General features: G+C 51.7%; 1 protein-coding gene across 4 annotated transcripts in view; it reads left to right on the forward strand.

Moving 5' to 3' along the window:
* Positions 1 to 23,993, forward strand: part of naaladl1 (N-acetylated alpha-linked acidic dipeptidase like 1) — a 105,081-nt gene that overhangs the window by 68,983 nt on the left and 12,105 nt on the right. For all 4 annotated transcript variants that reach the window (XM_078532912.1, XM_078532915.1, XM_078532913.1 and 1 more), the window contains 11 exons: positions 1,034 to 1,226; positions 1,863 to 1,956; positions 3,498 to 3,599; positions 6,072 to 6,157; positions 7,396 to 7,515; positions 9,910 to 9,995; positions 11,869 to 11,932; positions 16,955 to 17,022; positions 18,006 to 18,097; positions 21,870 to 21,960; positions 23,557 to 23,638. In XM_078532912.1, the coding sequence (XP_078389038.1) occupies positions 1,034 to 1,226; positions 1,863 to 1,956; positions 3,498 to 3,599; positions 6,072 to 6,157; positions 7,396 to 7,515; positions 9,910 to 9,995; positions 11,869 to 11,932; positions 16,955 to 17,022; positions 18,006 to 18,097; positions 21,870 to 21,960; positions 23,557 to 23,638 (1,078 nt within the window). The remainder of the gene's footprint in view (positions 1 to 1,033; positions 1,227 to 1,862; positions 1,957 to 3,497; positions 3,600 to 6,071; positions 6,158 to 7,395; positions 7,516 to 9,909; positions 9,996 to 11,868; positions 11,933 to 16,954; positions 17,023 to 18,005; positions 18,098 to 21,869; positions 21,961 to 23,556; positions 23,639 to 23,993) is intronic.

The following is a 23,993-nucleotide window of genomic DNA, read 5'->3' on the forward strand; positions in this document are numbered from 1 at the left end:
GGAATGGGTTTTGATGGGAGTTAGGGGATTAGAGGAATGGGATTTGATGGGAGTTAGGGGATTAGAGGAATGGGTTTTGATGGGATTTAGGGGACGAGAGGAATGGGCTTCAGCGGGAGCGTTAGTAGACTAGAGGCATGGGGTTTGATAATCAAATGGCCATTCCTCCTCCTCCTGTTTTGTATTTGGCCCTTGCTAACTCCTGCCCAGACAGCTGAGCTGAAACTGAATGCTAAGAGTGGCACACTAGAACGCGCGCCATTGCCACCACCCATCCACTGTCAGTAGGAACCGATCTGGTTCCGCCCTCATCGTGTTTCCTGCCCCTTCCTGAGGTAGGCCGTCCTCAGGTGTCCTCAGCCCACCCCCCAGGCAGTGAACATTGACCCCTCTTTCCTGATCTATTGCTGGGTGACTCAGAGGCTGTCACTGGGAACGCCAGCGTATTGAGACTACTCAAAAGGAAGGCGGGCTGCGGCTTTGGGAGAGGAGACAGTTTTAACCCACCGGAAACAGGCCGCCTGGGACCGGCGCGGGATGTGAAAATTTCAGTTTAAACGAAAGCGGGACAGTGCGGAGCAAGCAACCAATCAGCTCCCAGGAGGCAGAAGGGCCTTTTAAGTATGATAATAAAGTTGCACAGTGTTGGATTTCCCCTGTCTACCAGCTTTTAGCCCTGAGCCTGCCCGGTTTCCCAGGGCCTAGGGAAAACCGGCAGCTAAAGGGAGGCAAGACCTCCGGCATTGAAAATATAAGTTCCTTTTCAGTGCTCGTTGTGGGACAGGAGGAGCAGGAACACCTCCCTCTGAGCCCCTAACCAACCGTCTCAAGATCAGCCACCATTCCGTCTAGATCTGGAACCCCCCCCCTCCTAAAGCTACCACTAACAGAAAGCAAAGTGGGATGGGAAGTTGTAGCCTGCTCCCTCTTATCGGGACAAGAAATCACCCCCCACCCCCACCCCGATGCTTTTGACGGTAAAATGTTTTGAATGAAGTGCGTTTATGAATGATGCATTTGGTTTGATCGGCAGGGTATAAACGGAGCAAGATTCGGGGTGTCTGGCGTCATTGTCTACACCGATCCGGCTGATATCAATGATGGAAAATTGAGCGACAAGAATGAGACCTACCCTCACTCCTGGTACCTGCCCCCCTCTGGGGTCGAGCGTGGCTCCTACAAGAGCAATTTTGGGGACCAGCTGACACCTTATTACCCTGCCAAAGGTACAGACGGACCCTACTGCTCCCAGTCTCCCTCCTCCTGCCTGGCCACAGCTCAGGGCTTCGCCTCAGAGGCTAATCTCAGAGCCTCTGTCCAGGGCCTCTGCTCAGGGCAAAGACCCAGGGCCTCAGCTCAGGGCCCAGGCCCAGGGCCACAACTCCAGGCTTAGACCCAGGACCCCTGCTCGGGGCCTAGATCCAGGGCCAGAGCTCAGGGCCTAGTCCCAGACTCAAGGCCTCGCCCCAGGGGGCTAATCTCAGGATCTCATCCAGTGGCCAATCTCAGGGCCTCTGTTCAGGGCCTGGTCTCACCTCTTCCCAGGGCCTCTTCTCAGGGCTTCTTCTCAGGGCCTGGTCCCAGGGGCCTCTCCTCAGGGCCTGGTCTCACCTCTTCTCAGGACCTCTCCTCAGGGCCTGGTCCCAGGGGCCTTTCCTCCGAGTCTGGTCCCAGGGGCCTCTCCTCAGGGCCTGCTCAGTGTTTATCACCAGTAGCCTAATCTCAGCGTGTAGCTGTTAACGCAACTGGTTACGGCCCGGTTTGATAGAGTCCTTCTCTGAGGGCTAAACTAAACTCAGGAGCTCACCCATAAACCAGTCTCAACGCCGTACTCACATGTTATTCTGTTCAATTGCTTACAGGTTATACCTTTAGGCAGGCTGTATCCAACATCAAAGGTTTATCACCCATTCCAGCGCAGCCTATTGGGTTTGAAGATGCCCGTCAACTCATATGGTAAGTATCCATCTCAAGCGGCTCGCAATTTCTCAGCCAGAACTGAAGGCAACACGCTGATTGGAAAGCACTGAAGTATCTAAAGTTGACAGAGAGCTGAGGCGATTAGCTGCACTGTGGGCCTATCTCGGCCTCTGCACACTGAGACCATCCGCTTGACCCTCACTAGATTGTTCAACCATTCCCGGCTACCCAGCAACACTGGGAGTCGAACTTCCCCACACCCCACCACTGCTCAAACTGGTTCTGTAAGACCTGAGCAGTAAGAGAGAGAGAGAGACAGTCAGAGGAGGTTAGAGAGGGGGATTGAGGGGAAGGTTAGAGAGAGGGGATTGAGGGGAAGGTTAGAAAGGTGGGATGGGGTAAGGTTAGAGAGTGGGGGATTGGAGGGAGGCTAGAGAGGGGGATTGAGGGGAAGGTTAGAGAGGGGGATTGGAGGGAAGGTTAGAGAGAGGGAATTGGGGGGAGGCTAGAGAGAGGGATTGGAGGGAGGCTAGAGAGGGGGATTGGAGGGAGGCTAGAGAGGGGGATTGGAGGGAAGGTTAGAGAGAGAGGATTGGGGGGGAGGTTAGCAAGAGGGGATTGGGGGGAGGTTAGAGAGGAAGATTGAGGGGAAGGTTAGAGAGGAAGATTGAGGGGACGGTTAGAGAGGGGGATTGGGGGGACGGTTAGAGAGGAAGATTGAGGGGAAGGTTAGAGAGAAAGATTGAGGGGACGGTTAGAGAGGGGAATTGGGCCAAAGGTTAGAGGGGTTTGAGGGGATGATGGGGAAGGTTAGAGAGGGGGGATTGGGGGGAAGATTGGAGAGGGAGGATTGGGGGGGAAAGTTAGAGAGGGGGGATTGAGGCAAAGGCTAGGAGGGGTTGGGGGGAAGGTTAGGGGGGGTTGGGGGGAAGGTTAGGAGGGGTTGGGGGGACAGTTAGAGAGGGGAGATTGGCGGGACAGTTAGAGAGGGGGGATTGGGGCGAAGGTTAGGAGGGATTGAGGGAAGGTTAGAAAGGAGCATTCTGGAGTGGAAGGTTAGAGAGGGGGGACAAGAGGTGAAGGTTAGATGGGGGACAAGTGAGGAAGGTTAGAGATGTTGGTCAAGGAGGAAGGTTAGAAAGGGGGGACAAGGGAGGAAGGTTAGAGATGGGGACAAGAGAGGAAGGTTAGAGAGGACAGACAAGTGAGGAAGGTTAGAGAGGGGGATAAGGGAGGAAGATTAGAGAAGGTAGACAAGAGAGGATGATTAGAGAGGGGGTGACAAGTGAGGAAAGTTGGAGGGAGGACAAGTGAGCAAGATTAGAGAGGGGAACGAGAGGGGAAGGTTAGAGAGTGGGGGACCCATGAGGAAGATTACGGGGTAAGGTTCTTCAGCCACAGTGAATGTCTCGTCCTCTGTGACTCCTAACCCCTTGACCCTGGTTTCATTTTAAAGGGAAGATGATTGGTTGACTCTGGATGGCATCATTGAGACAATTGGCCAACCCCTGACAGCACAGCTCAGTTGGCCAATCCAAAGCTGTGCCTCACGCTGAATGCTTTTCCATCTCTTTCAGTGGTTTGACTGGAGATAAGGCTCCTGAAGGCTGGCAGGGAGGCCTTGGCTGCACATACCGCCTGGGACCTGGATTTCACAACGAGAGCTCCTTTGCAGACAGGTTAGCTTGTCTCCCGTTGGCACAGGGATCGATGGGTTTGCTAATGTTTGGGTGAATGTTGAAGGCTCAGTGAGGCAGGGTTGGCCTGAACTAATCTCAGGCTCACCATAAGCATGGCATGACTGACCGTCTCTAGTCCATCTAGTGCCTGTGACCCTTAACCATCAAATGGAGACTTCAAATCTCAACCCCAGTTGACTGAAGGATAAATATTGCCTTCAGAACACGAGAGAAGTCCGCTAGTCTTCCGAGTGGCAGTGAGATCTTCTGCATCCACCTGAGAGGGCAGATAGGGCCTTGGATTAACACCTCCTCTGAACGATATCTCTGACAGTGCAGCACCCCCTCAGTAATGACATGTGGAGCTTTGGCCTGAATTGTGGGCTCAAGTCTCTCGAGTGGACCTGGACGTACGACCTTCTGACTTGGGATGAGGATTGATGCGAGAGAGAGAGAGAGACCCTGACTGAGCCAAGTTGACCCTTAAGGCATCCATGACTTACAGCTGCTCCTCTGGTAAAGAGTTGAGGAGCACTCTGGTGTGATACAGAGCAAATGGTCAAAGATCTGACCATTGATTGAAGAAACTCTTGGGTTAATTGTTGTGCAGGTGACACAAACCTTGGAAGTATTGTGAACTGTGAGGAAGATAGAGTCAGACTTCGGGAGGACATAAACAGGCTGGTGGAATGGGCAGACAAGTGACAGATGAAATTTAATGCAGAGAAGTGATTCATTTTGTTAGGAAGTATGTGGAGAGACAATATAAAATAAAGGGTTCAATTCTAAAGGGGGTTCAGGAGCAGAGGGACCTGTGTGTATATGTGCATAAGTCATTGAAGACAGCTTGAGGAAGCAGATAATAAAGTATCCTGGGGTTTATAAATAGCGGCATAGAGCACCAACCCAAGAAGGTTATGTTGAACCTTATTGTTACGGGCAGGAGGGGGTTAAATTTAAACAGTACATATTTGTCCTCTCACCACCCACCCATAAACAGAAAGGTGTTTTTGATTTGCTTCCCTCTTTATAAGAGGTGGCGTATTTCCCAACCGCTTGGTTTTAGTGTGATCCCATCTTCTATGAATAACCCCATAGCAAACTCCAGATAGGACGAACTCAAAGGGTTAGTTTATTTGCACACACTCAAGACGCAAAAAGAGGGAACGCAATATCCCACTCGCCTTCAGATAGCAAAGAGAGGGATAGAGAAAAGAAAGATTTACAGTACAGAGACCACAGAGAAAAGAAATATTGTTTCATGTGTGTTCCAGAGTCCAGAATCAAAGTCCAATGAGGAATTCCTTCATGGAGGTCGGCAGGTTAAAAACTGATGCTGTATAATTCACTTTTCCAATGGTGTTGACTTCACATGATGAGATAGGCACAAGAGAGATGAATCAGTCTTGTAAGAAATGGTATAGGGTTTCCAACAGAAGCATTGTAGGTGGAGCCAGGTGTCCAATCTGGGCCAGAGCTTCTTCGGTGTGGCCTGCTAGTCAGATGTTAAACAGCAGACTGAGCTATTCAGCCCAGCAATAAATATTACTTGTTCAACAAGCCAGAGGTCTAGGTCATGCATAGAAAAATGCACTGCCTGAGAGTGTGGTGGAAGCAGGTTCAATTGTGGGTTTCAAAACCGGGATTGGATAATTATCTATGTTTTTATTCTTTCACGGGATGTGGGCTTCGCTGGCTGGGCCAGCATTTATTGCCCATCTCTAATTGCCCTTGAGAAGGTGATGGTGGTGAACTGCAAGCTGCCTTCTTGAACCGCTGCAGTCCATGTGGTGTAGGTACATCCAAGCTGTTGTTAGGGAGGGAGTTCCAGGATTTTGACCCAGCGACAGCGAAAGATCGCCGATATATTTCCAAGTCAGGATGGTGAATAGAGGGGAACTTCCAAGTGGTGGGGTTTCCATGTGTCTGCTGCCTTTGTCCTTCCAGAAGGTTGTGGTCGTGGGTTTGGAAGGTGCTGTCGAAGGAGCCTTGGTGAGTTGCTGCAGTGCGTCTTGTAGATGGTACACACACTGCTGCTACTGTGCGTCGGTGGTGGAGGGAGTGAATGTTTGTGGATGTGGTGACAATCAAGTGGGCAGCTTTGTCCTGGACAGTATCAAGCTCCTTGAGTGTTGTGGGAGCTGCACTCATCCAGGCAAGTGGGGAGTATTCCATCACACTCCTGACTTGTGCCTTGTAGATGGTGGACAGGCTTTGGGGGAGTCAGGAGGTGAGTTACTCTCCGCAGGATTCCCAGCCTCTGACCTCTGCTCTTATAGCCACAGTGTTTATAAGGCTGGTCCAGTTCAGTTTCTGAAGAGAAAAGTTTTGCAGGGCTTCAGGGAAATGGGCAAGGGAAAGGAGATTAGGAGAGTTACTCCAGCAGTGGGCCGGAATGGAAATGACGGGCCGAATGGCCTCCTTCCGTGTTGTACCCATTCTGTGAAATGAAACGCGTGTTGCTTTTCACAGTCACGTGACAGTCAGCGTGCACAACAAAATGGAGATCAAACCATCGGACAACGTGATCGGGATTATCCGTGGGAGCGTGGAACCAGGTGGGTGTGTGTGTGTGTCGGTCCCGGAGAGCATGGGCACCTAGCTGGGCTGAGAGGGGCATTGTCCCAGGGAAGGGGCATTAGGAAGGTAGAGGGGGTTAAGGAAGAGAAATGCATGGGCAAGGCTGCTGGAGACAGCGGAAGGGAAGGTTGAAGTACAAAGTGAATCACGACCGGGAGAGATAAAACCACTTAGAACACAATGGGCGGAATTTAATCTTAGCGCCCACCAGTTGGAGGACCAGCAGGAGCCCCGCCACATCGATGTTGGGAAAGGCCTAATGGAATTAAGTGTCCATCAGGCACTTAACTGGCCAGCTCCGGGCCTTCTCCAGGATTTAGGACCCTGAGGGGGGCGGAAACCCCGTCCGCCGAGAGCTGCTGGCCAATCAGAGGCAGGCAGCTCTCCCTGGCCAGCAGCGCCACTGGAGGCAGTGGCTGCTGCCAGTACTGCACCCGGGGAGAGGCCCGAGGGTCACCGAGGGACCCAGGCACAAATTAGTGAGGGCGGGATGAGTGTCATGGGGAGGTGGGTTTGCCAGCTGGTGTGGTGGGGGGGGACGGGGGTGGGGGGGGCGCTGGTGGTGGAGGGTTTCAAAGAACAGATGTGGCCTGGTTCACATCAAGACACCCCCCACATTCCCACCCCAGTTATTTTCCGATGTCAAGACCCTTGAGTGCCTGTTTGATACCAGGGGCAGCGGGTGAGGGCCTTAAGTGGGCAGCACTCCCTCAGTACAGACCCTCTGACAGTGCAGCGCTCCCTCAGTACGGACCCTCCGACAGTGCAGCACTCCCTCAGTACTGACCCTCTGACAGTGCAGCACTCCCTCAGTACTGACCCTCCGACAGTGCAGCACTCCCTCAGTACTGACCCTCCGACAGTGCAGCACTCCCTCAGTACTGACCCTCCGACAGTGCCGCACTCCCTCAGTACTGACCCTCCGACAGTGCCGCACTCCCTCAGTACTGACCCTCCGACAGTGCAGCACTCCCTCAGTACTGACCCTCCGACAGTGCAGCACTCCCTCAGTACTGACCCTCCGACAGTGCAGCACTCCCTCAGCACTGACCCTCCGACAGTGCAGCACTCCCTCAGTACTGCTCCTCTGGCAGTGCCCCGTACCGTCACTACTGGCCCATGTGACTTCTCCCTCCATCGGCACGGGACCACGTGACTGGCCCAGGTTGACGTCGTGTCTCTTGCACCCTTGCTCTACGGTTTCCTCTCGTTCCAGATCGCTACGTTATCTATGGCAATCACCGCGACAGCTGGGTACACGGGGCCATCGACCCCAGTAGTGGCACTGCCGTCATGCTGGAAATCAGCAGGGTCCTGGGCAAGATGGTGAAGGAAGGTGAGTGAGCGGCAGAATGGGGTCTGCCCCTGTCACCATGCACACTGACCTTTGACCCCTGGGGAGGGCTGCTTTAAAACTAAACCCGGCCTAACTGCAAGGCCCCGGTTTCCATTTCTGGCCTGCAGCAACCATGGGAGGAAGGTGTCAGCTGAATATTCATTTTCCAATACCAGCAATCCTTTTGAAGGATTAAGTTAGTCAGAAAGGCTGAATTCGTGTGTTTGATGTGTTAAACCTTGTGTTGTGGGTCCAACAGATCAGGATACGGTTATGACCGACACTCACCCCTTGTTCTCCCTGGATTCATAAGACTTTGCAGCCTGGCAAACTACCAGTCTGACAAATACTCTCCTGTAGCCATAACCACCTCTGTACCAGCCGCTGGGGGAGGGGGGTGGTGTTTGGGAGGGGTGGGGTTGGGTGGTGGTGTAGGTGTTGGTGGGGATGGGGTGGGGTCAGGAGACTTTTTACAGGCCCTGACAACCTGCAATGAAGACAAGGGGCCCACCCACGGACACCGGATGTGAAGGTCCTGCTGGTGGTGCCAACCAGGGATTCTGAGCCGGAGCTGGCACTGTCCAGAGTGGGGCTTGAACCCGCGCCCAACACAACCCCCCCCCCCTTTCCCACCTCCCCCCCTCCACCCCGCACCTTCTGACCGAGGTGGGAGGGTTTGGCACAGTGAGAGAGAGAGAGAGAGGCTCACTCCAACCTCGCCCGGTGGGATTTTGGTGATGTTGAACGTGCCACGAGTGGGGAATGACAGGCAGCACCCAGCCATTAGGTGATGTTCTACCTGGGTGGGGTGGTACCAATGGGGATGGTACATATACATCCCCTGAGACCAGGCAAGCCAATACAATCCAAACTTTGAGTCAAATCACCCTTACGAACATGCCTATGAATTTGGAGTTGGGGGTGGCCCATTCAGCCCCTCGAGCCTGCTCCGCTATTCAATCAGATCATGGCTGATCTGATTGTGGCCTCAACTCTACATTCCCACCTACCCCTCCAATAACCTTTGACTCACTTGTTAGTCAAGAATCTATCTACCTCTGCCTTAAAAATATTTAGTGACCCTGCCTCTAACGCTCCCTGGGAAACTGAGTTCCAAAGTCTCACGATACGAACCCTTAGTTGATCTCCTAATAACATTTTTTTGAAACTCTCTCTAACCACCATGGACCCTAAACACTAACCAGTTCACTGGGACATACTCTCCGTTGCAATCAATGTTAGGTGGGATGTATGACAGGGCCTTTCCTTCCCTAAAGGACATTAGTTTTGAAACCAAGATGGGCTTTTACAACAATTGATGATAGTTTCATGGTCACCATAACTGAGACTGGCTTTATATTCCAGATTTGTTAACTGCTGTGGTGGGATTTGAACACATGACCCCACCCCCAGAGTATTAGCCTGGGCTCCTGGGTGACCAGTCCAGTGACCATTACCACTCCACCACTGTTTCCCACACTAAACTTAGCCCCCTCATTTCTGTAACCAAGACAACGCCCTTTGCCCCCCGAGAGCGCAGAGAGGCACAGCCTCCATTTTGGAAAGTAGGCCTGTGGGCCAAAGCCACGACAGAAAGATGCCTCACCTGTTTGCTGAAGATTACTTTGCGCTGATCCTCACCCCCACTTCATCTTCCCCGCCACCATTTTGACAGTTTTGACTTTTATTTGTGTTCTGGTGCGACGGAGACACCCATCCCCCTCGCCCTCCGGGCCTCCCTGGACCACAGAATCTTTACAGTGCAGAAGGAGGCCAATTGGCCCATTGAGTCTGCACTGGCTCCCTGAAAGAGCGTTCTACCCAGTCCCACTTCCCTGCCTTGTTCAGCTTGGCTATGCCGACGCTGGGCTGGTTGGCTTCCCCATCTTCCACCATCAGTAACCTGCAGCTCATCGCAAAGCTCTGCTGCCCTGAGTTATAACTCGCACCAAGTCCCAACCCCCCATCACCCGCTGTACCCCTTGACCTATACGCCTGCTCCAGCTCCAGCAACATCTCAATTTTAACATTCTCACCCTTGTTTTCAAATCCCTTCATGGCCTCTTCCCCCCACCGCTATCTCTGTAATCTACTGCGGCCCTACATCCCTCCAAGATCCTCTGCGCTGCTCCAATTCTGGCCTCTTGAGCATCCCCCGATTTTAATTCCTCCGCCGTTGCGGCCGTGTGTCCTTCAGCTCCTTGGAATTCCCTCCCTAAACCCCTCCGCCCCTCTCTCTCCTCCTTTAAAGACGCTCATTAAAACCCACCCTCCACAGCCAAGGACTTGGTCATCTGTCCTGATGCCTGACTTACGTGACCCGGTGTCGAATTTTTGTTTGATAATTGGCTCCTGCTTGGCTCCTTAATATCTAATCCCAAGTTGTTGTTGTAGGAAAATGGCGGCCACGGCGTTCCATCATTTTCGGCAGCTGGGGGGCGGAGGAGTTCGGTCTGATCGGCTCCACAGAGTGGACTGAGGTAACACTGCGGGGACTCGGGCAGCAGGTGGCAACGGTGGAAGGAGAGGACCAGGACAGGGGAACTGGTCGGCCCCTGTGGGGACACTGAGCAAAGCCTTCAACCAGCGGAGGAGGGGGGAACCGGGTGCCGAGGGAGGCCAGGGAGGACGCAGCCAGGAAAAAAGCCAGGGCTTTGCCAGCGGCCTAGGGGGCAGCTTGGAACCCACTGAGGGTGAAGAGCCAGGAAGGGGAATTGGGGCCTAGTCAGGCTGACTGGCAGCATCTCTGAGTCTGAGAAACCTCATGGAAAGAGATGGGCGGGGTGGGGGTAGGGAGGAAAATCAGGATTGCAGCCAAGAGCTGGGCAGCAGGGCAAGCCTGAACATGCCCAGCGAGGGCTGTGCTGTGGAGCCAAGACCCCAAGGGGGACAGAGACCTAGAGCATTGGCGGTGAACGTTCTCCGTAAATAGTTGTTTCTTGGAGTTACGCTCTCCCTTGACAGGTTATACGGTTTTGATGTCGCTGGAATAAAGGAGCCTTGTTGTTTTAACCTCCGTGCAGTCCCACGTGCGTAGGCCGCACGTTACAGCACGGTGAACGCAATCTCCCGGTGTACAGAACACCCACAGTCAGAAGCCACCCGTGGGGATATGGCCATTTGGAACTATTTCGTAATTTCCCCCTCCCAGTTGGCGTCCTGAGGCATCCTGACCACCCAGCAGTGTCTGGCTCACCCCTGGGTGTACACCGTGCGAATTGGGATCCGCAGGGCAGGGGAGGGGCATAACTTCGCGCGGATGGTAAACTCCCATCGCACCTCCTCTTGGCGCATCCGTCCCATTATTTTTGCAAGCACATCTCCACATTTCTCTAGCGCCTTTCATGACCCCAGGATGGTGTGAGGTGCTCCACACCCATAAAGTCGCTTCTGAAGTGTAGTCCCTGTCGTCACGTGGGAAACGCAGCAGCCAATTTGCGCACAGCAAGCTCCCACGAGCGGCAATGCGATAATGGCCAAATCATCTGCTTTTTACCGATGTTGGTCAAGGGATGAATATTGGCCCCAGGAAACCAGGGAGAACTCCCCCACCAGCCCCTGCCCCCGCTCTTCTTCCAAGATTGGCCGTGGGATCTTTTATGCCCACCTGAGAGGACAGACGGGGCTTCGATTTAACATCTCATCTGAATGAACAGCACCTCTGACAATGCAGCACTCCCTCAGTACCTCACAAAGATTGTCAGCCTAGGTTATATACTCAAGTCCCTGGAGTGGGACTTCAACCTACTCGTTCAAAAAGCTACCCACTGAGTCGGAGCTGGCACTGCCCGTTTGGGGTCAGGGCCCGTTTGGGGTCAGGGCCTGTTTGGGGTCGTGCCTGTTTGGGATCGGGCCTGTTTGGGGTCGTGCCTGTTTGGGATCGGGCCTGTTTGGGGTCGGGCTTGTTTGGGGTCGGGTTTGTTTGGGATCGGGCTTGTTTGGGATCGGGCTTGTTTGGGATCGGGCCTGTTTGGGATCGGGCCCGTTTGGGATCAGGCCTGTTTGGGATCGGGCCTGTTTGGTGTCGGGGACATTTGGGGTCGGGACACATGTGGAATGGGGGCTCATTTGGGGCTGGGGCCCTTTTGGAGTAGAGGCCCTTTTGGGGTCGGGGCCTGTTTGGGGTGGGGTCCTGTTTGGGGGTGGGGTCCTGTTTGGGGTCAGGGACGTTCAGGGTTGGGACCCCATTTGGGGTCGGGGACATTTGGGGCCGGGGCACATTTGGAGAGGGGTCCGTTCAGGGTCGGCACCCGTTTGGGGCCAGGGCCCTTTGGGGTCCAGACATTTGGGGTTGGACCCATTTGGAGTGGACCTATTGACCAAATTTCCTGTTGTGTTCTCTCCCTTATCCAGGAGTATTACAAGAAGCTGATTGAGAGAACTGTGGGATATATCAATGTGGATATCGCTGTTTTTGGTAAGAAATATCATGCTAGTCTCAGTGATCCCTCTGTCTCTCTGCTTCCCTCAGTCAGTCCCTCCCTCAGTCGGTCTCTCTCCGTCAGTCAGTCCCATAAAATGATACACATAGGAGCAGGAGTAGGCCATTCGGCCCATCGAGTCTGGTCTGCCATTCAATGAGATCATGGCTGATCCGACAATCTTCAACTCCACTTTCCTGCCTTTGCCCCATAACCCTTGATTCCCTTACTGATTAAAAATCTGTCTACCTCCGCCTTGAATATACTCCATGACCCAGTAAAGAATTCCACAGATTGACTACCGTCTGAGAGAAGAAATTCCTCCTCATCTCTGTTTTAAATGGGCGCCCCCTTACTCTGAGATTATGCCCTCTGGTCCTAGACTCTCCCACAAGGGGAAACAACCTCTCAGCATCTACCCTGTCAAGCCCCCTAAGAATCTTATATGTTTCAACAAGGTTGCCTCTCATTCTTCTAAACTCCAATGAGTGCAGTCCCAAATTACTCAACCTCTCCTCATAAGAAAATCCCTCCATCCCCGGGATCAACCAAGTGAACCTTCTCTGGTCTGCCTCCAATGCCAGTATATCTTTCCTTAGATAAGGGGACCAAAATTGTTCACAGTATTCTAGGTGTGGTCTAACTAGTGCCTTGTATAGTTTTAGCAAGACTTCCCTATTTTTATACTCCACTCCCTTTGAAATAAAGGCCAACATCCCATTTGCCTTCCCTATTACCCGCTGAACTCGTATGTTAGCTTTTTGTGATTCATGCACGAGGACCCCAAAAAGAAAGCTGTGTTGCAGCTTTCTGCAGCCTTTCTCCATTTAAATAATATTCAGCTCCTCTATTCTTCCTGCCAAAATGCATAACCTCACATTTTCCCACATTATATTCCATCTGCCAAGTTTTTGTCCACTCACTTAACCTGTCTATATCTCTCTGTAGACTCTTTGTGTCATCCTCAGCACTTGCCTCCCCACCTATTTTTGTGTCATCTGCAAACTTACATTCACTTCCCTCATCCAAGTCATTAATACATATTGTAAATAACTGTGGCCCCAGCACTGATCCCTGTGGCACTCCACTAGTTACAGGTTGCCATCCTGAAAATGCCCCCCTTATCCCAACTCTCTGTCTTCTATTAGTTAGCCAATCCTCTATCCATGCTAATATACTACCCCCAACACCATGGGCTCTTATTAAGTAGCCTTACATGCAGTACCTTATCGAACACCTTTTGGAAATCCAAATATATTACATCTACTGGTTCCCTTTTATCTATCCTGCTTGTTACCTCCTCAAAGAATTCTAATAAATTTGCCAGGTATGATTTCCCCTTCATGAGGACATGCTGACTCTGCGTGATTACATTATGAATTTCTAAATGCTCTGCTATTACATCCTTTATAATAGACTCTAACATTTTCCCAGTGACAGATGTTAAGCTAACTGGCCTATAGTTACCTGTTTTTGTCTCCCTCCCTTTTTGAATAAGGATGTTACATTGGCAGTTTTCCAATCTTCTGGGACTTTTCCAGAATCTAAGGATTTTTGGAAGATTACTACCAGCGCATCCACTATCTCTGTAGCTACTTCCTTTAATACCCTAGGATGCAACCCATCGGGTCCAGGGGGCTTATCGGCCTTTAGCCTCATTAGTTTCACCAGTACTTTTTCTCTGGTGATAGTTTTTGTATTTATTTCCCCTCCACTTTTGCCCCGTGATTATTTAGAATTTTTGGAATGCTCTTAGTGTTTTCTACCGTGAAGACTGAAGCAAAGTGTTTATTCAACTCCTCTGCCATTTCCTGGTTCCCCATTATTATTTCCCCAGCCTCATTCCCTAAGGGACCAATGTTCACTTTGGTCTCTCTCTTCCTTTTTATATACTTAAAGAAGCTCTTAGTGTCTTTTTTTTACTTGCTAGTTTACCCTCAAAGTTTATTTTCTCCCTCATTATTTTTTTTGGTCACCTCTTGTTGGTTTTTAAAACTTTCCCAATTCTCTGACTTACCACTAATCTTTGCCACATTGTATGTTTTTTCCTTCAATTTGATCTTATCCTTAACTTCCTTGGTTAACCATGGCTGGTTTATCCCTTTCCTAGAATCCTTCTTCCTCACTGGGATATATCTTTGTTGTGAGTCATGAACTATTTTCTTAAATGTCTGTCATTGTTCATCAACTGTCTTTTCTGCTAAACTCCTTTCCCAGTCCCCTCCAGCCAACTCTGCCCTCATTCCTTTGTAATTACCCTTATTTAAGTTTAGCACATTTGTTTCTGACCCAAGTTTCTCACTCTCAAACTGAGTGCTAAATTCCACCATGTTATGGTCACTGTTTCCTAGGGGATCTTTTACTCTGAGATCATTTATTAAACCTGCCTCATTACACATTACCAGATCCAAAATAGCCTGATCCCTGGTTGGATCCACAACATATTGTTCTAGGAAAGTGTCCCAAATACACTCTTTGAATTCTTGCTCGTAGCTACCTCTGCCAATTTGATTTTCCCGATCTACATGATCGTCACCCATGATTAATGTAGTGCCATTTTTACATGCCTTCATTATCTCCTGATTTATTCTCTGTCCTACAGTATAGCTACTATTAGGGGGCCTATGGACTACCTCCCTCAGTCAGTCCCTCCAATAGTCAGTCTCTCTCCCTCATACAGTCTATCTCCCTCGGTCAGTCTATCTCCCTCGGTCAGTCTGTCTCCCTCAGTCAGTCTGTCTCCCTCAGTCAGTCTGTCTCCCTCAGTCAGTCTCTCTCCCTCAGTCAGTCTGTCTCCCTCGGTCTATCTCCCTCAGTCAGTCCCTCCCTCAGTCAGTCCCTCCCTCAGTCAGTCCCTCCCTCAGTCAGTCTCTCTCCCTCAGTCAGTCCCTCCCTCAGTCAGTCTCTCTCCCTCAGTCAGTCCCTCCCTCAGTCAGTCTCTCTCCCTCACTCAATCTCTCTCCCTCAGTCAGTCTATCTCCCTCAGTCAGTCCCTCCCTCAGTCAGCCTCTCTTTCCCTCAGTCAGTCTCTCTCCCTCAGTCAGTCAGTCTCCTCCCTCAGTCAATCTCTCCCCCTCAGTCAGTCTCTCTCCCTCAGTCTCTCTCCCTCACTCAATCTCTCCCCCTCAGTCAGTCTATCTCTCTCTGTCCGTCTCTCTCTTTCTCTTGCTCCCCACCTCGCTGTCCCTCAATGGCACTATCCTGCTGTTGCACCTTCCCTCTCATGTGCTGTCGCTTGTTCGGCCTGCCTGTCTCTCGCTTGCGCTCGCTGTCACTCTCACCTTCACTGTCGCATCTCTGTCTCTGCCTCTCTCTCTCTCTGTCTCCTGTTTTTTACTTCCCATTTCTCTGCTTTTCTCTCTCACACACATTCTCCCACTAGCTGTCTTGCTACCTATCTTGGCATTTTCTCTCCTTCTCTCTTCCTGCCACTTTCTTTCCCTTTCTCTCTCTCTCTCTCTCTAAGCATGTGTCTTGCTCCCTCAGTTGCTTTTCTCCACTTTTTCTAACTTCATGTTTTGCTCTCTCCTTGTCTCTCTGTCTCATTCTCTCTCTCTCTCCTTGTCTCTCTCTCTCTCTCATTGTCTTTCTCTCTCCTTGTGTCTCTCTCCTTATCTCTCTCTCTCCTTGTGTATGTGTCTCTCTCTGTCTCTCTCTCTCCCTCCTTGTCTCTCTTTTTCTCCTTGTCACTCTCTCCCTGCTCCTCTCTCTCTCTTTCTCCTTGTCGCTTTCCTCTCTCCCTCTCCTTGGTCTCTCTCTCTTTGTCTCTCTCTCCTTTTCTCTCTCTCTCTTTCTCTCCTTGTGTGTGTGTCTCTCTCTCTTTCTATTCCTATATCTAAATTTTGTCTGCCTGTCATCTCCCCCATTGTCCCCATGGTCTTTTTTTTCTCTGACCCTCACTTTCACTCCACATACGTCTCTGACTCGCTTTCTCTTGCAAACCTTGCCTCCATCTCTTCCTCTTTGCCTCTACCTCTGACTCTCACACGTTGCCTCTCTCTGATTCTCTCTCACACATATTGCCCCCATCTCTGTATCTCTTTCTCAGACGCCACCCCTCTCTCACCTCACATACACTATCCCAATTTACCTCTCTCTCTCTCTCTCTCCTCTCTTCTCTCTCCAGAGGGCAGTATACAGTTCTGTTTCAGCCATGGTGCCACAGGGTAATATGGACCGAGAGTTGAGGTTAGGATTCTTGCCTGTGCTTGGAGCTGGTTCCTGGGAGAGGCAAGGGTGGATTTCCGAGAGGGAATTTCTCCGTCTGAATCTTCAAAGTCCCACATTTAATTTTTTTCCTCTTTTGTATGTGACAGTGAAGGCACAGCTACTGCCCCTCTCACCCCGCACATTTCCCCCACACCCGTCACCGAATCCTGGTCAGCAGCTGCATCTGCAATCTCACAGGTGCCTGCCTCTTTAATTTCACCCCTTTCCCCTTCCCACAGGGCGGTGCCCGCGACCACCCCACTAAAAGCCCAGGAGCAGGCCGTTCGGCCCGACAGGTGAATTCCAGCACTCACGCACCTCCCCCCCCACCCCCGTCCAGGTGGGAGCCTCCTCCCACCCTCTCCTCATCTCACCCCCATCAACGTATCCTCCTATTCTGTTCCCCCTCGTGGTTATCCAGCTCCCCCCCTTAAACGTGCCCCTGCCATTCGCCGCGATGAGCTCCACATTCTCACCGCTCACTGGGCAAAGAGGCTTCCCCCGGATTCCCAGCTGGGTTGCTCAGTCGCTGTTTTACGTTGATGGCACCCCCCACCCCACCCCCTCCTACTCCTGGCCTCGCCCTCTCCGTGTTTACTCTATCGCAAGCCTTTCACAATTTTACAGACCGCCATCAGGTCACGCCTTCGGCCTTCCCTTTTCCAGAGGAGAGAGCCTGGGCCTGTTCAGCCTTTCCTGGTAGTTTTGGCCATCCGCCTACCAGCGGGGGCGAAGTTGCCAGCCTGATTGATGGGGAGGGGGGGTTTTTTTTATTTATTGATGGTTCTTTCTCTCGCTGACGCTTACAGCCAATGCCACCTTGAGGGCTAATGGATCACCGGCGGTGCAGAGTGTGGTGTTCGATGCAGCCCAGCAGGTAAGGAGCATCCGATTCCCACCTCCGCTCCGGCTCAATGGGTTCTGGGACAGCTGATACGTCCGGTGTGCGATTTGCAGACTCTGCCACGTGTTGGGACAGGTGGTGCCTGAAGGGTTGGGTCGACGGGTTGTTTGGAGGTCCTTGCGCCCTCTCCCTCCGATGCCCCGACTCCAACCTCTGCACGTTCCCGACGGAGCCTCTCGGGGTGTTCGCTGCCTTCCCGGGTGAGCCCCTTCCGTTTTGTTCGGTAACGAGCCCGAGGCAGCCATGAGTCGACCGATGGGGACGTTTCACCTTTGACCTCTTCCGAGATGCTCAGAGGACATCCCTCAAAGCGTCCCCACTGTCCTCCTGGGAGTCTCCTGCCGCCACCGCGTTCCGGGTAGAGCAGTTCCTTTGGGAGTCTGGTCTCAGGCGTACGAGTGACCTGTCTCACACAGCGGAGCTGGCTCTGAGTGAAGAGCGCCTCGATGCTGGGCGTGTTGGCTTGGAAGAGGGCCCTGCTGTTGGACCACCTTTCATGTCACCGGGTCTTGTGAAGACCCCGCTGGTGGTACTTCTCCAGCGCTTTGAGGTACCTGTTGTAGGTTTCCCAAGTCTCCGAAGCATAGGGATCACTGCTGCCCAGTAAACCACGACCTTAGACTTGGGCTTGAGATCCTGCAATGTAATGAATGTTGCTGCATTCCTGATTTTTTTTGCTTATTCATTGATGGAATGCTGGCTTCGCTGGCCGGGCCCAGCATTTGTTGCCCATCCCTAATTGCCCCTTGTGAAGGTGGGGGTGAGCCACCTTCCTGAACTGCTGCAGTCCCTGTGGTGTAGGTACACCCACAGCGCTGTTAGGGAGGGCGTTCCAGGATTTTGACTCAGCGACAGTGAAGGAACGGCCGATTATATTTCCAAGTCAGGATGGTGATGCATCACCTTTTGCTAAAACCGTGACTGGGCCTTTACTGATTATGCTTCTTGGTTACTAGGTCACAGTTCCTGGACACCAAGACCTGTCTGTCTATGAGAACTGGAAGAAGTATTCGAACCGTACGAGTCCTCTCCATGGTGTCATCCCGAAGTAAGATCCCTCCTAGATGCCTAACCTCTACCTGTATTTTATTAAACATCTGATGCACAGCTTTATCCCAGTGATAAACTCCCTCTTTCCACCATGGTAACGACCACTGCAATGGTGAGGTGGGAGTGACATCGAGGTAGCATTTGACTAAGTGTGGCATCAAGCAGCCTAAGAAAAATTGGTCGATGGGAATCAGAGTGGGTAACCACTTAGACCATAAGACATAGGAGCAGTAATTAGGCCATTTGGCCCATCGAGTCTGCTCCGCCATTCAATCATGGCTGATAAGTTTCTCAACCCCATTCTCCCGCCTTCTCCCCGTAACCTTTGATCCCCTTACCAATCAAGAACCTATCTATCTCGGTCTTAAATACGCTCAATGACCTGGCCTTCACAGCCTTCTGTGGCAATGAATTCCATAGATTCACCACTCTCTGGCTAAAGAAGTTTCTCCTCATCTCTGTTCTAAAAGGTCTTCCCTTTACTCTGAGGCTGTGCCCTGGGGTCCTAGTCTCTCCTACTAATGGAAACATCTTCCCCACGTCCACTCTATCCAGGCCTTTTAGTATTCTGTAAGTTTCAATCAGATCCCCCCTCATCCTTCTAAACTCCATCGAGTATAGACCCAGAGTCCTCAAACATTCCTCATATGTTAAGCCTTTCATTCCTGGGATCATTCTCGTGAACCTCCTCTGGACCCTCTCAAGGGCCAGCACATCCTTCCTGAGATACGGGTCCCAAAATTGCTCACAATATTCTAAATGTGGTCTGACCAGAGCCTTATAAAGCCTCAGCAGCACATCCCTGCTTTTATATTCTAGTCCTCTCGAAATAAATGCCAACATTGCATTTGCCTTCCTAACTACCGCGTCAACCTGCAAGTTAACCTTAAGAGAATCCTGGACTAGGGCTCCCAAGTCCCTTTGCACTCCAGATTTCTGAATTCTCTCCCCATTTAGAAAGCAGTCTATGCCTCTATTCTTCCTACCAAAGTGCATGACCTCACACTTCACTGTGGGGGGGCGGGGTCGGGGTGATGCATTTGGGCAGGGCATACAAGACGAAGGGACACGTCCACTGAAACATGTAGAGGAACAGAGGGACCGAGTGCATGGACACCTGAATGTACAGGTTTGGGTAGATAAGCTGGCTCAGAAGGTATATGGGATACTTTCTCTTATTAACCAAGGGCTTAGCACATAGGAGCCATGCGTTTACACCAGAACTGTATTCAGGATGGGGTCATCACTGGCTAGGCCAGCATTTGTTACCCACCCCTAATTGCCCTTCAGAAGGTGGTGGTCAGCCGACTTCTTGAATGGCTGCAGTCCGTGTGGTGTGGGCACACCCATGGCGCTGTTGGGGAGGGAGTTCCAGGATTTTGACCCAGCGACACTGAAGGAACGGCCAATATATTTCCAAGTCAGGATGGTGAGTGATTTGGGGAGGGAACTTGCAGGCCAATCAGGTGGCCTCCTTTCTATTGTGGAGCTTCTGTGGAGTGTTGTGGGAGCTGCACCCATCCAGGCGAGCGGGGAGTATTCCATCACACTCCTGACTTGCCCCTTGTGGATGGTGGACAGGCTCCGGGAGGTCAGGAGGCGGGCTACTCTCCACAGAAGTCCCAGCCTCTGAGCTGCTCTGGTCTTTATTCCCTGTATGCTGTGCATGCAACATCGGGCATAAGGCCCTCGTCTCGGTTTCATTGGGGCACTTGATTTGCGTTTGTATTTTTCCAGATGCTGAATATGTAGCATCAACTGTGCACTGGGACGGGGATGAGAGAGAACCCAGTGTTTCCCTGTGGGATGGGGGAGTATCTAAAAGGACCATTGCCCCGTATAACTGAAGCTGGTGAATGTGCCCGAGGCCTCAGTACCAGCTGGGTTGCTGCATGGCACAGTGCCACTGAGAGGGACCAAAAGGGATGTAAATCAGGGATTGAGGAAAATAGGAGTCAGTAATTCAGCTTCTCGAACCTTTGCCCCATCCTGTTAGATAATGGCTGATCTGCACCTCAACCACGTTAACCGCATATCTCTCCTTGACCTTGCTCATTGAAAACCCATCGATCTCTTCTTTGAAGCCTCCCACGAAAGTGAGCCACACAAGGACGAACATATCTATTCCAATTACCCTGTCTTCCAAGCCTCTGCCCCATCCTAAATGGTGGGAGGTAACAGGCTAATTCGGGGGACGCGGCAGAGGGTGATTCCCAGGTTAAGAGTCTCCACGGCCAGTAAGGGATCTCGAAAGGTAAAGATCGGAAGGATACCAGGAGCCCGGCCGATATCAGTCCTGGGGTCCCGGGGAGCCCATTTCGGGAGCCCCGTGAGGACAATGACACCCTTACCCTTTCTCTGCCTCCTTCAATGACAGCAGAGTTAAGCTTAACAGTGCGTAAGGCCCGGATCCTTCACGGATCAGGATTCTCGGACACGGCACAACTGGAATTCCTCAGGATCCTCAGGGGGTCAGGTCCAGGAAGTGAGCTTCACAGAAGCCAACAGCACAGGAAGCAGCCATTCGGCCCATCGTGGCTGCCCCGGCTCCCTCAGCATTTTAAACTTGGTACCGATCTCCTGCCTTGTCCCCCGTAACCCTGCCCATTGTTTCCATTTAGATAATCATCTAACCCCCTCTGGAATGCCTCAACTGAACCTGCCTCCACCACCCCTTCCAGTCAACGCATTCCAGACCCTAACCGCTCGCTGTGCGAGAGTTTTTTCTTAATTTTTAAATTTATTTTGGGCTTCATCCCACCTTCTGTGCCCACGATGACTCCGTTGGCAAGGATGCCCACCCACCCCCACCCCCCCCCAAAAAAGGCCATCGTAACATCGGCCAAGATCCAGCTCGCCGAAGTTATACCGACCGGTTAGGAAGATTCCGGCAGAGATTTCCGGCGCTGCTCTGGTCCGGAAGGACGCGGGGAGACCAAAGCTCGGATTCCAATTCCACCGGGAACGTGAGGGCCCCTCAAATCACCCCGTGGGACGGCGCCTCGGCCCTGCCTACGTGCACAGCAGGATGGGGCGCGCGCCAGTCTGATCCCCCATTTACCCTCCTTCCACCCCGCATAATTGTTCGGAGTTGGGTTAGAGACCTGGGGGGGGTTGGGGGGGGTGGTGGGGGTGGGGGGTGGAGGAGAAATTGGCTCCAATTCCAGCCTCTGGCCACTGACCAGCAACTAGTTCGATAATTATGTGGCTGTCGGTGAAGAGGAAGACAGTGGAGTGGCAGTATTGCCAATGGACTGGTAATCCCGAGGTCTTCAGGCTAATGCTCTGGGGGGATACAGGTTCAAATCCCACCACCTCAGCTGGTGGAATTTAAATTCAGTTAATAAATCTGGAATTATAAAGCTAGTTTCAGTCATAGTGACCATGACAACCATCATCGATTGTTGTAAAAAAAAAAACCCCATCTGGTTCACCAATGTCCCTTTAGGGAAGGAAATCTGCCATCCTTACCTGGTCTGGGCCTACACGTGACTCCAGACCCCACAGCAAATGGGGTTGACTCTTAACTGCCCCTCTCAACTGAACAAGCCGCTCAGTTCGAGGCAGCAAATGTTGGTCTTGCCCACATCCCATAGAAGAATTAAAAAAAAACCAATAGCTTACTACCACTCGCTGTCTGGCACCAGAGAATAGTTAGCCCCATCCCACTGCAGGTGGCATTGTCCGGGGACAGGGGAGAGCTGGGGGAGGGGATGTGGTATTAAACCCAACGACGGTGTCTTCCTAAGATATTGACTGCCTCTTCTCAGCATGGGGAGCCTGGCAGCAGACAGTGACTACGCACCCTTCTTCCATTACCTTGGGATCAGCTCCATGGACATCTCATACACATACGACAAGGTAAGAGAAGCTCCTCCTGTTTCTCTCTGCTGCAGGGAGCGGCTGGTCCACTTGAGAGGCTGGCTCAAGGTGTGCTTGTGTTGGTGAGGCGCTTGGTGCAGACTGATGCCATGGTGTTAATGCGGTGTGGGGAATTGGTACTGTGGGTTGTTGGTGGGTGGAGTTGGATGCAGGGTGTCAGAGACGGGTTGTCAAGTGTTGTTTTGCATGCAGCTAATTGTGTGTTTGCATGCTTTTGTGTGTGTGTGTCTCTGAGTGTGAGCCAGTGTGTGTTTGTGTGTGTGTGTGTCTGAGTGTGAGCCAGTGTGTGTTTGTGTGTGTGTGTCTGAGTGTGAGCCAGTGTGTGTTTGTGTGTGTGTGTGTCTGAGTGTGAGCCAGTGTGTGTGTGTGTGTGTGTGTCTGAGTGTGAGCCAGTGTGTGTTTGTGTGCTTTTGTCAGTGTGTGTGTCTCTGAGTGTGAGCCAGTGTGTGTTTGTGTGCTTTTGTGTGCGTGTTGTTGCAGGTGTTTCTGTCCATATGTTTTTGTCAGTGCTTTTCTCCATGTGTTTTTGCCGGTGTCTGTGTTTTTTGCCGGTATCTGTGCGTTTTTTGCTGGTGTCTTTTTTTTTGTATTTTTGTATTTGTATTTTTTGCTGGTGTGATTGTGTTTTTGCCAGTATCTGCATATTCTTACTGGTCTCTGCATATTCTTGCCGGTGTCTGTGTGCTTTTTGCCGGTGTCTGTGTGCTTTTGTGCCGGTGTCAGTGTGCTTTTTGCCGGTGTCAGTGTGCTTTTTGCCGGTGTCAGTGTGCTTTTTTGCCGGTGTCTGTGTGCGTTTTGCCGGTGTCTGTGTGCTTTTTGCCGGTGTCTGTGTGCTTTTTGCCAGTGTCTGTGTGCATTTTGCCGGTGTCTGTGTGCTTTTTGCCGGTGTCTGTGTGTTTTTTGCCTGTGTCTGTGTGTGTTTTGCCGGTGTCTGTGTGCTTTTTGCCGGTGTCTGTGTGCTTTTTGCCGGTGTCTGTGTGCTTTTTGCCGGTGTCTGTGTGCGTTTTGCCGGTGTCTGTGTGCTTTTTGCCGGTGTCTGTGTGTTTTTGCCGGTGTCCGTGCGTTTTTTGCCGGTGTCCGTGCGTTTTTTGCCAGTGTCGGCGTTTTTTGCCGGTGTCTGTGTGCTTTTTGCCGGTGTCTGTGTGTTTTTTGCCCGTGTCTGTGTTTTTTGCCGGTGTCTGTGTGTTTTTTGCCTGTGTCTGTGTGTTTTTTTGCCTGTGTCTGTGTGTTTTTTTGCAGGTGTCTGTGTGTTTTTTTGCCGGTGTCTGTGTTTTTTGCCGGTGTCTGTGTGTTTTTTGCCTGTGTCTGTGTGCTTTTTGCCGGTGTCTGTGTGCTTTTTGCCGGTGTCTGTGTGCTTTTTGCCGGTGTCTGTGTGTTTTTTGCCCGTGTCTGTATGCTTTTTGCCGGTGTCGGCGTTTTTTGCCAGTGTCTGTGTGCTTTTTGCCGGTGTCTGTGTGTTTTTTGCCGGTGTCTGTGTGTTTTTTGCCAGTGTCTGGGTGTTTTTGGTATTTTTGCAGGCATTTCTATGTGGGGCGTGTGAATTCCACTAAATCCTACTCTGTCTCCTCTCCCAAGACAAAAACGAAAGCTCGAATCTACCCTGCTTACCACACAGCCTACGACACCTTCGATTATGCCTCTCGCTTCATCGACCCAGGTATGTGTGGGTCACCCTGGCACTGAATTTCCCTCCACCTGCAGCCGCTCAGAGCGCCGGGGGGTGAGGGAGCAGCAAGGTTTGGAGGTGGGGGTGAGGGGCGTGGTAGGTGGAGATGTACACGTGGTTCCCAGTGTGGTTCTCACTCTGACTGGGGCACACTGTCGGAGCAGGAGCTGGAAGAGGATCAGTTCAGGACACTTGCACAGCAGCAACTGGTTACAAAGAGTCTCTTGCAGAGCAATGGGCACAGTGCCCAGCGCCCCTGCCTGAGCGGGGTGGTGATGGAGCACCATCTAGAGATGTCGCCATTCACGGGGTAACAGACAAAGTGAGAGCTCCCCTTCGCCATCTT

Source organism: Cetorhinus maximus, chromosome 31 (genome assembly GCF_964194155.1).
Source record: "Cetorhinus maximus chromosome 31, sCetMax3.hap1.1, whole genome shotgun sequence".
In the NCBI taxonomy this organism is placed as follows: domain Eukaryota; kingdom Metazoa; phylum Chordata; class Chondrichthyes; order Lamniformes; family Cetorhinidae; genus Cetorhinus; species Cetorhinus maximus.